We start from the raw sequence: 17333 nt of genomic DNA, 5'->3' as shown, positions 1-17333 counted from the left end.
AATCCACTGAGCCAAACCAGCCAGGGCTGCCTCTTCTTCAGTTTCATATAAATGAAACCATATAATATGTACTCTTTTGTGTCTCACTTATTTTTCTCAATATTATGTCTGTGAGTCATCCATGTTGCATGAAACAGTAGCTCATTATTTTCAGTGTTTTACAGTATTCCATTGTATGTATATACTACAGTGTATCTATTCTGCTCTTGATGGGCATTTGAATTGTTTCCAGTTTTTAGCTATTAGAGAGAAAGCTACTATGTGCAGTATTGTACAAGTCTTCAGGTGGACCTAAGCACTCATTTTTATTGGGTGCATACTTATGTACAGAATTGCTGGTCCATAAAAATTTACAATGTATAGATTTAACCACACGTAATTTTCAGGTTTGTCTCCATTGAGCACTTTTATTCAGAAATTAAATCATTCAGGTATTTGGCAGCATGAAACACTTCAACATATCCATGCAGATTTGAACTGGTCTTTTCTTCTTGTTCATCATATCTTTGGCTTTTGGGAATTTTATCAGTTCCTCAAGCTTTTTATTAGTGTTTCTCTGTGGCTCTCAAGAAGCTCTCGCTCGGCCAGCATGGCTCAGTGGTTGAGCATCGACCCATGAACCAGGAGGTCATGGTTCAGGGCACATGCCCAGGTTGGGGGCTTGATTCCTTGTAGGAGGCATGCAGGAGGCAGCCAATCAAGGACTCTCTCTCATCATTGATATTTCTCTCTCTCCCTCTCCCTTCCTCTCTCTGAAATCAATAAAAACTTATTATTTTTTTTTTTTTTAAAAAAAGCTCTCCAGCCCGGCTGGGCATGGCTCCGTGGTTGAGCGTCAACCTAGGATCCAGGCGTTCGGGGTTCGATTCCTGGTCAGGACACATGCCCGGGTTGCGGGCTTGATCCCCAGTTAGGGGTGTGCAGGAGGCGGCCGATCAATGACTCTCTCATCATTGATGTTTCTATCTCTCTCTCCCCCTCTCCCTTCCTCTCTCTGAAATCAATAAAGATTTTTTTTTAAAAGCAAAAAAAAAAAAGCTCTCCAATTTTTTCCACAAGACACCACTATCCACTTGCTAGGCCACTTAAACAAATTTCATTTTTTTGTTAATTAAGAAACCCTTAAAATCCTAAACACATTCTTCCCAACATGCATGGACTATTTTAGGTTTGTTTCCCTGTGTAATATAAATGATGCAACTGGCAACACCAAAGAACTTCCAACTCTTCCAGCTTATTACGACATTAATATTTGGGTAAGCATTCATGGTCTGGGAGTCAAGAAGGAATCTCAGCCTCATGTATGTGGTTTAGGTCAGCAGAGTGAAGGATAGGGGTGATGTTTGGGGGAGAAAGACTTCGATATCTTTATGAACACACTCATGAAGTACATGGCACCTTAGCATGGTACTGCTGTCTGCAATCAGGAACACTAAAAACAAGGCCTTTCTCTTTGAGATCCTGTCCACTTCTAGAACCAAGTCAGGAAAAGCTTTTCAGTCACCCTGGACTTTGCATTTGATTGCTAGAGTGCAAGCAATTTTTTTTTTCTTTACAGCACTGGCATCTGTATCCCTGTAGAACATGCCTGGCTTTGTTAAATACAGAGCTACACTGCTACCATGAGAGACCGAGGGAGGGGCGGTCATAAGGTCTTCAGTTGCCTTCAAACCAAGGCCTTGTGTATCTAGTTTGGAAATAAAAAAGCAGTTGGGCATTTCCTCCTAGAAGATACCAGCCTCATTATATTCTGGAAGACAGCCCTTTGTTCAGTAATCCTTTTCAGTAGCTCTGGGTGGGTTTTGCTGCCTGTTCCTCCACAGATACAGCCTCACCAAAAGTTTGCACGTTTTTGAGGTTAAAGTGGTTTCTAAAACTGTTGTGCCATCCGTGGCTGGTTTTGAAATCCTTCCATCCAAAGGCTGCCTTCTCTGGCAGGAGGTTTGAACTGTGACTTGAAACTAAGAGCTTTTCTTTGCCACATATTGCCATTGCTAGTAACAGATTTCTGGTTCATTTCCTCCAGGCATAAATTTAGTGCTCTTTCAGTTTTCATTAAAGAGTTATCATATGAACTTTGCTGTTACTGGAGTAGTTATAGGAGAACTTGATGACCTAGAGTCACAAATTTGTTGAATTTTGATCGCATGTGCGGATTTGTTGAGGTCGTATTTATGTGCCACATGGGAGATGGGCATAACACCCCTGGGTAAGTAAGCTCGTTTTTTCTCCAACAAGGGATTGCTGTGAATTTGGTTTGGTGCCAAATGAAATGGTTGGATTGCCTTTCGATGGGTACTTTTATACGGTAAAAAAGGCACCTTAAAACACTGCAATCTAGTTTTAAAAACAAAACACTAGAATCGCAGTCAGCTTCACAAGATACACACTGAAAGGCCCCGAACTGGTGCCAACGGAACACAGTCCAGTCTCCCATCTCACACCCGCGTGGACTGGTGGCTGACGACCTCCTACCCTCTATAATCTGAGTATTGTTGCGTTCACGTTAAATGTCTACGATGAAACACCACATCTAATTTAAACCTCACAACAAGGATATCCCAATTTTTACAGATTCGAAAACCGAGGCTTGGAAAGGTGAAACGACAAGACATCCTGCAGAAGCCAAGGGCGGTGGCCAGCTGGCGGCTGCAGAGCGCGCCAGCCGCAGCGACGAGCCCAGCCCTGGGCGCCAATTGCGTAACCCGCGGCGAAGCCCGCGTGGGCGGGGCCGCTGACTCCCGCCGGGCGGGCGATCACGTGAGTGGGCGGGCGGCGGGCGGCAGGAGGCGGCCCGAGAGGCTCGCGCGCCCCCCAGCGGCTCCCTCCGCTGCTGGGCTCTCCCAGCCAGCTTCGCGGACCGGCGGCGATGGAGCCTGGCACCGGTAACTTAGGGCCCCGCCTCGGCCAGCAGCTTCCGCCCGGCCGACCTCCTTCCGGCCCTGCGTCGGGGTCGGAACTGTTCTCTCCCGGAACAAAGGCCCCCGGGCGGAAGCGAGGGCCGCGGAGCCCACTGCGGGCGGGCCGCCCTACCCGGCTCCAGAGTGGAGGCGGAGGGTCTAGTGCTTCTGCCTCCCGAGTTTGTTGACGCTTAAAGGGCTCCTTTCCTCCGTCCTTCAAAATGTTGTCCTTTGCTTCCCCATCTCCTCCTTCCTGCTATCAAGGTAATTATGTCTAGGGACCCTCCACGGGCGAGAATCTTTTTTTCAACCTGGAGGAGGGAGGCTGGAAGTAGGAGACAGGCCATGTTAGAAACTGTGCACTGTAAAGGGCGCACCTACTACAGAAACCAGTGCCCTTCAGCTCCGCCGGCCTTCACTGGGTTAGTCAGTCAATCGTCGGAAGTCTTACTTGCCAAATCGAATACTCTTTTGTTTTACCCTTGCTAATTTTTAAAATACTGCCCCAACTTTTTTGAGTTTTCCGCCCAGCTTTATATCCTTCAGTGCCTCTGCTTCCTCTAGTGAATCCTGGCTGGGGATATCTCTCTGGCTTGTCCTTTGTTCACTCCTCATCAGTGACTCTCAAAGTGGAGGGAAGGGAGGAGGTAAGCTCATTTCATCTATAAGGGCAAATCCAAATTAAGGGGAGAGTACCTTTGATTGCTTTTATAATCCTCACCGGGGATATGTTTTTATTTCTTTTAGAGAGAGAGGAGAAACACACACAGATCAGTTGCTTCTCATACAGGCTCTGACCAGGAATCAAACCCGCAACCTTTTGATGTAGGGGACACTGCTCCAACCAACTGAGCCACCCAGCCAGGGCACCTTTGATTACTTTTAAAAAGTGCATTTAATGTTCACTCAGCAAGTATTTACTGAGCACTTACTATGTGGTATGCACTGTGCCAGGCAGTAGAATGAATGCAGTGTGAACACGTCTGTTGGAGTTAGAAGTCCGTGATGACATCTGGAAGGGAACAAACTTGATCCACAAATTCATATACACAGACAAATTGTGTTTCCTGCTATCGGGGAAAAACACGAAACTGTAAGAGGGGATCCTAATTTGGATTAGATGTCAGGAAAGGCCTTCCTGAGGAGGTCCCATTTAATCTGAGGCCAAGAGGAGCAGGAGTTAGTTGAGTTACACACAGAAGAATATAAGTGAAAGGCCTGAAGAGGGAGGGAGCTTGGTGGTAGGAGAAGGTGAAAATCAGGCTGTGTGCCCAAGTGTACCTCATAGCAAAGGTCATGACAAACCTTGTTGGGCTTTGCATATAGGCCATGATGACGAGTAGGTATTTTATCCTAAGAGCAATAGGAAAGCCTGAGGGAGTTAAAATAGAGGGTTCTCTTTACAATTGAAAAATCTCACTATGGCTGCTCATGGAAGGTAGTTGGATGAGAGAAAAAGTGGAATCAGGAAGACTACTTAGGAGGCTATTATAGTAGTTTCAAGGGACTGATGATAGTAGTTTGGGCCCGAGAGGTTATCACAGAAGATGGAGAGAAGTAGATGGATTCAAGATACATTTGGAGGTAGAACGGATCACACTTGGTGGTAGATTCAGTGGGGGCTAGTGGGGAAAGGTGTCCCTGAGGGAGAGAAAATGACAATGATGACCCAGGGTTTCTGATTTGAACATCTGAATAGTAATATAGGGAATGCTGAAAAAAAGCAGTTAGGGGAAAGGATATGGAATTTGGTTTTAGATATGTTAAGTCTGAGATGTCTGTGAATCTTAGAGAAGTAGGTTAGCTGTATAAGCCTGGGACTTAGAAAAGAGTTCTTGGTTGGAAATAGAAATTTGGGACTCGGTGGAATTACGCAGTGGGGTGCTGGAACTGGCTTGTGAGAACTGATTGTTAATTTTTCATGAATTCTGTGAGCTGGTTGTTAAATGCAGCCGTTATTAAAAATTTAATTATATATTAATGCATTAGGGAAAAACTGAAAGTAGTAATTCCAACTACAATCTTTGGATCACCCTTAATGTGTTATAGGCTCATTTTTCTTAGAATAGCTTAAACTGAAGCAGTTTTCCTTGTTTTGGAGATTTTGTAGTTAATTTTAATTTTGGCTATGGTTTAGAAAAGATGGGCTGGCTGTGTAGATATGAAGTATAGTTTTAACAGGTGTTTATTTTGTATTAAAAATACCACTGTACTTGTTTTACACCATTTGTATACATGTAGTGATATTAATGCTGAACTGTAAATTTCAGAAGTTAAAACGTGACCCTGTAATTCTTAAAAAAATTTTTTTTAATTAAAATTAAGTTATATAAACATAATTTAAATAAAACACTCAAAGCTCATCATTTTATCATTATTTTACTACATGTTTGTATTAGTTTGCTACACCTGCGATAACTAAATACTAGGTAGTTTAAACAACAGAAATAAATTTTCTCACAGTTCTGGAGGCAAGAATTCGAAGAACAAGGTGTCAGTAGGTTTGGTTTCTTCTAAGGCCTCTGTCCATAGCTTGTGGATGGCTGCCTCCTTGTGTCCTCACACAGTCTTTTTCTCTGTGCATATATATGCACACGTGTCCAGATTTCACCCTCTACTGACACCAGTCAGATTGGATTTGGGTCCACCGAGTGGCCTCATTTTAACTGAATCGTCTTTTTAAAGGCCCAGTCTCCAAATACAGTCATTCTGAGGTATTGGGGATGAGGGTTAGAGCTTCAACATGTGAATTTTGGGAGGACACAATTCAGCCCATAATAATTTTACTATTATCTGTGCTCTTGAAGTTATTTACCTCTATGGTATCTGTATGATCATGTATGGAAACACCATATTATGAGTCGCTAACTTGTAATCAGCCATGGTAGGAGTATTTACACCAGAGAAATAAGCAAATGCTAAAACGTAGAGCTTTTGTTCTCCCTGGAGAGTCTGTTGTTAAACGTTTACCAGCACATCACAGCTATTTAGTCTTTGGAGTATAATTTGAATGTGAAAAATGAGAAACGTATACACACAACACCTTTTGTTGAAGTGCTGCAACTATGGCTGATAGAGATACAAAGAAAGTAACAGGTGTTATCAAGATACTTTCCACTGAGTCACAGAAACTCTGCCCAAACATATATATATTTTTAATATATCTTTATTGATTTCAGAGAGAAGAAAGGAGAGGGAGAGAGAGGGATAGAAACATCAATGATGAGAGAGTCATTGATCGGCTGCAGCCCACAACCTGGGCATGTGCCCTGACTGGGAATTGAACCCCGATCCTCTGGATCCTAGGTTGACGCTCAACCGCTGAGCCATGCCCGGCCTGGCTGCCCAAACATATTAAAGGACATTTATTATGTGACATAAAAATAAATCCCTGGATAGCGGGAGGCTTCTGGGAAAGAAGGTTCCTTGCTCTTAGGAGAAAGCAGCAAAAGGGAACTCTTCCTGTCTGAATGTACTGGTTACAGTTGGGTCCCTGATTGGTACCTGCATCCATCACATGACAGTGGGGAAAGTCAGCCATAGGAGAAGGCAGTACTGTGGGCTGCAGTCCTGGAAGGCAGAGTGGATCAGCAATCTTGAGGCTCAGCTCTACAACCCCCTTTCTCCAGTGGTACGATGGACACCTCCAGATGTATGCTCCACTGCCACTGCAATCTCAGTAAATCCCAAAGAAAGTGACCATCTTCTAAAGCTCCAAGTTCAAACCTCTCCACTCCTTTCACTGCCAATACTATTTTCCCAGGAACCCTAGATTCAGCCAAACCTTGGATATATTCCTCTTCTCCATACCCTATGTTTCTTCAGTTATTGAGTCCTGTTGATCTTTCCTCTCTATCCCAGTTCTTTACTCCAGGCCCTTCTCATCCTTAGTTTCCCATTCTTTCTACTTCAGGATTCTTCCACCTTCAATGAATCATATACCATATATATATAATTTAATCTGTATTTCTTATATAGTTTAAGAACTTAGCATCTTAAGATTTATTAAACTCCTCCACTTCTTTCTATCCAATAGAGAGACTATCTACTTTATTATTAGAACTAATAAGGTAGCAGGATACATGATGAATACAGAAAAATCAATAGCTAAGACAGTATGGTACTAAAGCAGAAATAGCCAGACATATATAGATCAATGGAAAATAAATAGCTCAGAAACTGTATATATATATATATATAATGATAAAGATGGCATTTCAAACCAGTAGGGAAGGATGGGATTAATCAACAAATGGTGTTGAGAGAATCGGCTCCCTTTTTGGCAAAATGTTAGATCCCTACCTTACACTATACACAAAAATTATTTCAGATGAATTTAAGACTAAAAACTGTACAATTAAATATTGTTCAGCAATTAAAAGAGATGAAGTACTGATATGAGCTACAACATGGATGAACCTTGAAAACATTATGCCAAGAAGCCAGTCATTAAGAACCATGTGTTGTATGATTTCATATATATAATGTGTAAAAAGTAGGCAAATCTATAGAGATGGAAAGGGGATTAGTGGCTGCCAGGGGCAGGAGTGGAAGGGATGGCTAAGGGGTAGAGGGCTTCTTTTTAGGGTAATGAAAATGTTTTAAATTTAATTGTACTGATGGTTGCATAATGCTGAACATACTAAAAGCCATTGAATTCTACATTTTAAATGGGTGGATTTTATGGTATGTTCTATGTTAATAAAGTTATTTAAAAAACACTTTTGTTAGGGGGAAAAAAGGGAAGAATGAATATCAGATAGGCAAGTGGCAGTTTCTGCCACAGTTAACATCCAAATCAAGAACAACTCCTACAAATAAATTTTTAAAATTAATGACATAGCAGGGACTTGGAAAAGGATATGAAAAGGCAATTTGTAAAATAAACACAAACAAATACAAATACATGGACATACAAAAAGAAACGACCCCAACAATAAAAAATGTAAATTAAAATAATGACATATCTATTTTTCAACCTATTATGATCAGCAAAGTTATGTACATACCCTCTGAAGCAGAAATTGCATTTTCTAAGACTGTATCCCACAGAGCCATGTTACTCAAAGTGTGGTCTGTGGACAAGCAGCACTTTTGGGGCCAATCTACATTTTAATCTGATCCTCAGGCAGTTCCTATGCACATTACAATTTGAGAAGTACTGCTACAGAGTACTTATGTAGAAGAGTAAGGATATACCTATGAGGATTTTTGTTGCAGTGTTGTTTATAATGTGGACAATTTTAAAGTTAATATCCATCAATAGGGAACAGTTTAATAATTACCATATATCAATATAATGGAAGACTAAACAACTATAAAAAAGAAATAAGTAGATATATATTTAGTGATATCAAAGATGTCCAAAACATTATTAAATGACAATCCAGTTGATGAATAGTATGTATAATTAACACTTTTTAAAAATACATATCTCTATTGATTTCAGAAAGAGGAAGGGAGAAGGAGAGAGATAGAAACATTAATGAGGAGAGAGTCATGGATCCGTTGCCTCCTGCCTGCCCCTGACTGGGGTCAAGCCCGCAAAGGGGGCATGTGCCCTGACCGGGAGTTAAACCGCGATATTCTGGACCCTAGGTCAATGCTCAACTGCTGAGCCATGCCCGGCCGGGCCACACCACTTTCATTTTAAAAAAATCTTCTTTGCCCAGCCTGAGTGGCTCAGCAGGTGAACATCGGCCTATGATCCAGAAGATCATAGTTTGACTCCCAGTCAGGGCACATGCCTGGCTGTGGGCTGGATCCCCAGTGGGGTGTGCAGGAGGCAGTCGATCAATGATGACTTTCTCATCATTGATGTTTCTCTCTTTCTCTCTCCCTCTCTCTTACCTCTGTGAAATCAATAAAGATACATTTAAAAAAATAATAAAATTTTTAAAAAATTTAAACATGTTCATTAATAAATTAACTTTATTTTAAAAATGAGAGTGGTGCTGAGGGAGATCATGGACTCTTATGTTCTTATACACTTCTCTATTACTTGATTTTTATTTTAATTAAGTATTACTTTTATAATTGAAGAAGATTCTATTTAGACCAGCTACTGGGGGAAGGAAGTTGTCAAGGACAATGGAGTATCTAGCTCTCATTACACAGTGCAGATTCAGCTCTTGCCAATGAAACACAAAATAACTCCTCCGATGGCTCCTTACAGCTTTCAGGATAAAGTCTTCATTCCTTAGTGTGCTCCAGCTCTCTCTGCTGCTCCTACCTCACCCCTCTAAGTGCACCTACTGTTCTACCCAGCAGAACTACCTGCTTTCCTTGCACAGCCATTGAGCTCTTTCTCCTTCATGCATTACCAAAGGTGCTTCCTCTGTCTGGACTCTGCTGACTATATGATATTATGTATACACATGTACTATAAAATTATCCCCTGGTGTTTAGTAAAAGCTCTGTAAGTGTTAGGTATCATTATTATGACATCTGTCTTATTGCACTGAATTACTTGTTTACTTTAACCCTGTCACTGGACAGTAAGGCCCCTGTTCTGGAGTGCCCAGTAGGCACAGCCTGGCACAGAGTGCTTAACCAAAGTATGTTAAAACAGATTTATCTGTTAACTATATAACCCAAGCTGGACAGGGCAGGAGGTAACGTTTCCTAATTTCCAGCCCATACATCTTCCATCAGACCACTTTGTCTATAATGTATGATTTCACAATTAATCACATAATATCTTACCTTGCTGCCTAATTGTTTTATTTATATTAGATTCCACAAGAGTGGTAATCTACCCTTCTCCCTAGTCAGGAATTGTGTCATAAATATTAACCTCCCTGGGTTTTAGTTTCCTCTTCTCTCAAGTATCTATTTCATAGGACTGGTGTGGAGATTAAATATCACTTGTAAAGGCATCTCACACAATGTCTGGCACAAAATATTTGTTGCATCTCAACCTCTCTCTTTTCATCTCCTGAATGCCTGGGTTTGGCTGTAACAGATCTTGTTGATTATTTATATAACAATGTTGTGTGAGGAGTATTTTAGTGGGCACATGTTGGATTTTCTCCCCAAAACGTTTGCATCAAACCAGCCCAGGACACAAGGAGGAGTGAAATGCTCCCAGGCTGGGTTTAGCAATCTGTAAAGCGCTTTAGCATGGGTTAGATTCATACTCAATCCCTGGCAGTTGGTATAGTTAAGCCTATTTTACAGATGAGAAAGTGAAGTCTTAGGTAAATTGCTAGTAAACTGTAGATCTGTCAAAACTCCAACTCAGCTTTTTTTTTTTTTTTTTTTTTAAATATATCTTTATTGATTTCAGAGAGAGGAAGAGAGAGAGACAGAAACATCAATGATGAGAGAGCCATAGATCAAGCTCACAACCCGGGCATGTGCCCTGACCAGGAATCGAACCCGGAGCCCCTGGATCCTAGGTTGATGCTCAACTGCTGAGCCACGCCCGGCGGGCCCAACTCAGGTCTTAAGATGCTGTGGGCCTGGGCTTCTTCCATTCCCAAGCTCTGCCTATTGCGGGCGGGGGGTGGGGGGGGTGGGGGGGGTGTGCCCGTGCGCGTGGGTGTGCGTGTGTCTGAAGTGGGCGGGGGCGGGAACCAGACCACTTACCTTCGTGTTTTTGCCCGTCTGCCCATCTTCCCCCACCTTTTGTTTCAGGGGCTGAGTTTCTGTTGAATTCACGTTACTTTGCACTGAGGATGTCCGGTCCCTTTAAGGTCTCAGGCGACGTAACGGGCAGCCCCGCCCCCTCTCCCTACCGCAGCCCAGTTCCAAGCCCCGCCCATTGTTTTAAGCGCTCGGCCAATTAACGCCCCGCGTCAGGGTTCCCGGTTGTAGGAAAGTGGGTTTGTAACCTGTCAACTACCGGTGGGGTTCAGTTAGTCGCGGCGAGTCTCTCAACGGCCGTCCGCTGCCGAGTCCAGTGCCCCGCCCCTCCGTTGCCATAACCACAGTACACGACGCCTCCTGCCCTTTCTCGGTCTTCCCTCCTCCGGAACTCTCCTTCCCCCTCCAAGACCCTCTCCAGAGCTGCTTGTAATTGAGCAGAGCCAGCCTCTGCGCCCTTCCGCCGGGGGGATCGGGTGGGCGGCTGCGGACTGAGGCTGGCGTCCCCGAGGGACAGGGGCATGGGGCTCGGCAGGGTGGGAGAGCTAGAAGAAAGGAGGGGAGCAGGGGGAGGGGGGAGAGGGAAGGGGCGGGGTGGGCGAAGGGGACTGGGGACGTAGCTTTTTTTCTTTTTTTTAAATAAAAGGAGGACGTAGCTTAAAGTGGAGGTGGGGAGGCAGGGAGCCGGAGCTGGAGCCACTGTGAGGGGCAGAAAAGGTCTCCGGGCCTGGAAAGGCTTCCTGAAAAGAGAGGGGTCCTTGGTGGGGAATAGGGTGCGGAGAGAGGCGAATCTGGGAAGGGTGAGGCGCTGAGGGCGGCCGGCGCCGAGCTCCCCTCCTTTCTCAGGGCGCCGCCCCGCTCCCCTGGAAGCCAGAGCCGTCAGCAGCGAAGGGAGATGTCGGATGAAGAGGACCTGGAAGACTTCGAGCCCGACCAGGATGAGCTGGAAAGGGAAGACGATGAGAAGGAGACGGAGGAGTGGGAGGATGAGAGGAAAGAGGAGGAGGACGCGGAGGAAGTGAGAGCCGGGCGGGCGCGGCCGGCGGGCGCGGGGTGGGCGGGGAGCGGCGCCTGACTCGCTCCCTCCGCAGTGGACGCCCACCGCCCTCACGGAGGACATGATGAAGGAAGGGCTTTCTTTGCTCTGTAAGACTGGCAATGGACTGGCCCACGCTTATGTCAAGCTGGAGGTTAAAGAGAGGTGCGTGGGGGGGGCAGAGGAGGGCCGAGGCCCCAGGGCCGCGTCTCCTCTCCCCTCACTCCTGGGTGTTGCGGCGGCGAGTCCACGCCTCCCCCGTCCCGCGCCGGGGAAGGATAGGACTTCCTTCCCAGGAGCCCTGAGACTCGCTGCATCGGGGCTGGCCTGGGGGCTCCAGGCCGCGAGAGGCTATGTGGGGACTCCTGCTGGACAAGGGTCCTTCACTTGCCCTTGAGAGTGTAAGGTCTCAGCCCTTCACAGACACAAGGTCCTGTGCTTGCCCACTATTAAGAACCCACCTACCTTCTCTTTTCCCCCTCAGCCCTACCATTTGTCACCCACTCTTCTCCCCATGATAAGCCATCTCCCCGTTGCCCTCTGCTTTAGCACCTCTGCCAGTCCTTGCTGGATTCTTAACCTCAATGGTGGCCTCTGCCATCTCCTAGGGATCTGACAGACATCTACTTGTTGCGTTCCTACATCCATCTGCGCTATGTGGATGTTTCTGAGAACCATCTGACAGACTTATCCCCGCTCAATTACCTCACCCACCTGCTCTGGCTCAAGGCTGATGGCAACCGGCTGCGGAGTGCCCAGCTGATTGAACTGCCCTACCTGCAGATTGCCAGTTTTGCCTATAACCAGATCACTGACACTGAGGGCATCTCTCACCCTCGTCTGGGCATCCTGAATCTCAAAGGTGGGTCCTTAGGATGGGCTACACAGATTCTTTCCTTCCTAACCTGGGGCCGACAGAAGTGGGCAGCGTGGTCCTTGGCTGTGCCGCGCAGCAGTTTGCATTCATTCCGACACATGATTCATTATGGCAGTTCCATGTACTGGAGGTAAAACAGTGAACAAAGAAAGTTCCTATTCTTATGCAGCTTACAATCTAGATGGGAGGATACAGACAATGAACACAATAAACACAATAAGTAACTTTATTCAGTAAGTTAAAAGGAGATATGTGCTATGGAAAAAATAGACCAGGGTAAAAAGAATGGAGGGGCACAGGTGGCAATTTCAAACAGATTGGTTAGGACATTGAAAAGCTGACATTTAAGTCTGGAATTGTCTCTCCTTATATCCACCTGGCATTAGAGGGAGAGAAAGATGCAGAGGCTCCCAACTTTCAGGCTCTGCTGCTGAACATTTTGGAGTGGCCCTTTGAGCCTGCTCCTGCTCCTCTCCTGCTCCTCAGGGAACCACATCCGCATGGTGACAGGTCTGGACCCCCAGAAGCTGATCAGCCTACACACGCTGGAGCTTCGAGGGAACCAACTGGAAAGCACACGGGGAATCAACCTTCCTAAGCTGAAGAACCTCTTCCTGGTAGCTCACTGGGTCATAAGGTGGTTGGTGCAGGAAGAGGGCACTGTCCTGGGGACCAGGATGCCTGACTTCTCGTAGGCTCAGCTAATTTTATCATCATAACAATAATTGGCTCATATATTGAGCCCTTACTTGATGCCAGATGCCGTGGTGATGTAAAGTTAAAACAGACAAGGTGCTAACCACCTAGCAGTGCTGATAATACATAATATGTGGATAATACAGAAACGGTTTGCTTTGATACGGGTAGCAGCGTAATGTGCCATAACTGAGATACCGACATCAGGCTAAGGCGGCCACTTAAATGTTTAGTCATTTAGACTCTTGAGCTTCTTCATTCCAGGATGGTGCTGAAGTTATTTCTCCTCAGAAGAGCACTGGGGCTCTTAGACCTGGGGTGGGTTGAAGCATTGCCTCCTTAATCAGAGGTGGCTTTGGTGGGATGAGCAGTCAGTAGGAAGTCACTGATGACCTTTCTCTGGACTGGCAGCTTCTCCTGAATTTCTTTTTTTTTAAAAATATTTTTTTATTGATTTCAGACGGAAGAAGGGAGAGGGAAAGAGGGATAGAAACATCAATGATGAGAGAGAATCACTGATCGGCTGCCTCCTGCACACCCCTCACAGGAATCAAGCCCACAACCCGGGCATGTGCCCTGAACGGGAATCAAACCAGTGACCTCCTGGTTCATAGGTCGATGCTCAACTGCTGAGCCACACTGGCCGGGCTCTCCTGGATTTCTTTACTCTCATTACCAATCTCCAGCACCCTTCCCTATCTGCCTCTTAGATTTCCTCTTTTACTGCATCTTTTTATTTTTTAAAAAAATCCTCACCCAAGGATATTTTTTCTATTGCTTTTCAGAGAGTGGAAGGTAGAGAGAGAGAAACATCAATGTGAGAGAGACCCATTGATTGGTTGCCTCCTGCATGAGGCCCGGGTCAGGCTGGGGTTAGATCCTGCAACCACAGATACCTGCCCTTGACCAGAATCGAACCTGAGACCCTTCTGTCCAAGGGCCGGCGCTCTAACCACTGAGCCAAACCAGCTAGGGTGCTGCATCTCTTTCTGACTTATCTTCCTTCCCTATCCCTCTCCCCCCTCCCAATGTGTCTACTGTAACCTGGAGTCTAGGCCCAGAACATGTTGAAGAAGGTGGAAGGCTTGGAGAACCTAAAGAATCTCACTACCTTGCATCTTCGAGACAACCAGATTGAAACTCTGAGTGGCTTTTCTGAGGAAATGAAATCACTGCAGTACCTCAACCTGAGGTATGCACCCCCTCCAGGCCCCACCTTGCTCCTACACTGACCAGGAGCAGCTTTTGACCCTGTGTTCTTCCCTGGCCCCAAACCTCCAGTCCTAGCCCACTCCCAGATTCTCACCTCATCCTCCATCCTGATCCTCAATCCCTCCTTTCCTTACTTCTGCATTCAGTCCTAATTGCAACACTGAGATCTTTATAGCCTGATCCCCCGAATCCTTATGCATTCAATCCAAAGTTATTGAGAATGTGTTATGTGCCAGGCCTTGTGCTGTGTTTTAGGGACATCTAAAGGAATCAGAGTCCTGGCTGGGCATTGCTCAGCGGTTGAGCATTGACCTAGGATCCAGGCGATCAGGGTTCGATTCCCGGTCAGGGCACATGCCCCGGTTGTGGGCTTGATCAATGACTCTCTCATCATTGATGTTTCTGTTTCTCTCTCTCCCTCTCCTTTCCTCTCTCTGAAATCAATAAAGATATATTTAAAATTAAAATAAAAAAAATAAAAAAATAAAGGAATCAGAGCTGGTCCCTGTTCTCAAGGGACTCAGTCTGGCTCCAACTCTACTTTTTGGCTCTTTCCCATATAAGTTTCTACTCTGCTTCTCCACCTTCTGAGTCCCAATTCCCCTTCCTATTTCTTGCCTCTCTTATACTGAGCCCCACTTGTAAGGCCCCTTATATAAAACAAAAGATGTGCTCAGATGTGAGCAGAGAAGAATATTTGAAAGGAAATCTCTAGATTGAAAAGCACTGGGGACTGGGGATTTTCTTTCAGCAACTCTTGTCTGATGGAGGATTTTATGTGTGTTTCATTAAGCAAAGATGTAAGGAAACTGCCTCCTTAGTCAACAAGGCCTCTTTAGTCAAGGCTTGCAATAGAAACAGAATCTCCAAGTAGGGAGAGGTGGTTGCACCTTGCATCCCAACTCCAGCCCTAATTCATGGAGCAATTGCGTGCTAATTAGCTCTGCCACATTGTCTGGTAGGGTGAAGGAGCTTCTGTTTTCCTGTTAATAGTCTAGGCAGGGATAGTGGACCCTTCTCAGTGGCTGTTCACTGGGGAGATTTGGAAGTAAGTGCTGTGGAGATGCATTTTCTCAATGACTAGGAGTTGCATGTGAGGCCAAAGATGCTAAACCTCCTGCAATGCACAGGACGGTCCAGCACAAAGAGCATGCAGTGCTGCCAGTGAGAAATGGCACGAGGTTCAGCACCTCCGTTGAGATAAAGTGGAAACATTTAAGCCTGACTTCATAAAGGCTTGAAGCAAGCACGTGAAAATAACCAGAATACTGTACAATGAGGCATATTAGGAGATGAACCTTGTTCTTCAGGCTAGGAGGCCTCAGCCCATCCCTACCTCTAGGTTCCTTCCAGTGGGGAGCACCAACATAGCACCCACCACCTTGAGCTTCAATCCCAGTTCCTTCTCCATTGGCCCAAGTCCCATCTTCTAATCTCTGATTAGGTGTCATTGACACAGAAGTCTGTCCCTGCAAGGGAGATGTCCCCCCTGCTCCCCAACTACAGGACTGCGTTGTGACCTAGATTTGCTGCTCCTAAAGGATAAATATGACACATTACAGAATAGAATATGGCCCCTAGGGATTCCTTGAAGGCTGGAAGCAGGACAGGAGTAGAGTTGGACAGCAACTCTCAGCAAATCTGGCAATGTTTGGCAGGCCAATCCACAGAGGCAGTGTTTCTAGGGAAACTGGAGCCCCTGGAAAATTCCCCCAGAAGCCCCATTCCTGGCAGCTGGCCTCCAAAATCCGTTATTCCCCAGTGAACTCCTCCTGACTGCACCCACAGGGGCAACATGATAACCAACCTGCATGAGCTCGCCAAGCTTCGGAACCTGCCCAAGCTTCGAGCCTTAGTGCTGCTGGACAACCCGTGTACAGAAGAGAATGACTACCGCCAGGAGGCCCTGGTGCAGATGGTACAACTGGAACGTCTGGACAAGGACTTCTTTGAGGACGACGATCGTGCTGAGGCCAATGAAATTCGTCAGAGGATGAAGGAGGAGCAGGAGCAGGAGGCTGAGCCTGAGCAAGACACAGAACTAGACCAGTCACTGGTGTAGCAGCAGTTCTTCTAGCCTTCACGATAGTAAGGAAGCCTGCAGGGAGGCAGGAAGAGGAGGCCAAGGGCCTGGCACATAAGGGGAGACAGAAGTTGCTATAGGAGGAGGTGGGTAAGGAAGGGATTAGGCAAGAAGGATTCTTGGAGAGATCAGGTTAGGAGTCAGGGGGTGTCTCGGTGAGGAGAAAGGACCAGCAGGGCTTAGGAGGAGCTGAGAAAAGGCTTAGGAGATACATCAGGAAGCTGGAAGAATAAGTGAAAAGAATTGGGGTGACAGGCATAGATGTTGGTGTGGGGTGGGCAGCCACATCTGACCTAGAGTTAAGATAGCTGGAAAGGCCAGGTCTGGGGAAAGGTGGTGGTGTATGAGGAATACAGCTGGGCCTAGGAGAGAAGTCAGGAAAGAAAGGTCCACTAAAAATCTGAGACTAAAACTAACAGGACATAGGGGTTGGGGGAAGAAAGGGACTGAGGAGCTGAGCCCAGGGAAGTTAGTAGCTGGCACTTCTGTGGGGGCAGAGGCAGCAGTGGTAATGCAGCAGGGCCCAGTGGGTTTACTTGGGTCCTCTTCCTCCAGGGGATGAAAGACACTGGCCCCAAGACCCGAGAAGACTCCTAAGCAGGGGCCACCACAGGCACACCCCCATCCAGAGGCAGAGGATGCCTTCTCTCGCCCTGACCTGGGAATTCATCACAGCCTGCCGCCCAGGCTCTGTGTGGACATTTGGGCAAAGAGGTGGGTGGGCCTGAGCTCTGCCCGGAGCCTAGCAGCGGGCATCCTTCTGGCAGGTCTGATAGGAGCCAAACCTGGATGGGCAGAGGCGATGCTGGTAGAGTTGGCTGCAGAGGGGCTGAGGAGCCTGGGGTTTTAGGAACAGCTCGGGGTTCAAATAAAGAGACATTTTGATACTTTTGTGTCTGATCGGGTTTGGGAGATACCGAGTCTATCACGGGCTTCCCTGGC

The 17333-nt window shown here is 46.1% G+C and overlaps 1 protein-coding gene across 4 annotated transcripts; it reads left to right on the top strand.

Annotated features, from left to right (window-relative positions):
- Positions 1–2961: 2961 nt before the first annotated feature.
- LRRC23 (leucine rich repeat containing 23) lies at positions 2962–17279 on the top strand. Of its 4 annotated transcripts, none has more exons than XM_081127060.1 (10): positions 2962–3164; positions 10189–10344; positions 10539–10597; positions 11334–11505; positions 11579–11688; positions 12132–12385; positions 12887–13017; positions 14152–14288; positions 16097–16396; positions 16947–17279. In XM_081127060.1, exons 4-9 carry the CDS (start codon positions 11383–11385, stop codon positions 16368–16370), a joined length of 1029 nt encoding a protein of 342 aa, XP_080983186.1. In that variant the 5' UTR covers positions 2962–3164; positions 10189–10344; positions 10539–10597; positions 11334–11382; the 3' UTR covers positions 16371–16396; positions 16947–17279. The 4 variants fall into 4 exon arrangements, with proteins under 4 accessions (XP_080983186.1, XP_080983185.1, XP_080983184.1 ...); XM_081127059.1 differs by having other exon boundaries at positions 10539–10722; XM_081127058.1 differs by lacking the exons at positions 2962–3164; positions 10189–10344; positions 10539–10597 and adding an exon at positions 10764–10916.
- The last annotated feature ends 54 nt before the right edge of the window (positions 17280–17333 follow it).

Source organism: Miniopterus schreibersii (assembly GCF_964146895.1).
Source record: "Miniopterus schreibersii genome assembly, chromosome: 2".
In the NCBI taxonomy this organism is placed as follows: domain Eukaryota; kingdom Metazoa; phylum Chordata; class Mammalia; order Chiroptera; family Miniopteridae; genus Miniopterus; species Miniopterus schreibersii.
The sequence above is the reverse complement of the archived record's forward strand: the minus strand, read 5'-3'. Positions and strand labels throughout refer to the sequence as shown.

Bases quoted from the DNA above. Each gene is read 5' to 3' on its own strand.
- LRRC23 (XM_081127060.1), top strand. From the start codon at position 11,383: ATGTCGGATGAAGAGGACCTGGAAGACTTCGAGCCCGACCAGGATGAG. The intron at 11,506-11,578 runs GTGAGAGCCGGG...CTCCCTCCGCAG, and splicing joins AGGAGGAGGACGCGGAGGAA to TGGACGCCCACCGCCCTCAC. The intron at 13,018-14,151 runs GTAGCTCACTGG...CCTGGAGTCTAG, and splicing joins AGCTGAAGAACCTCTTCCTG to GCCCAGAACATGTTGAAGAA.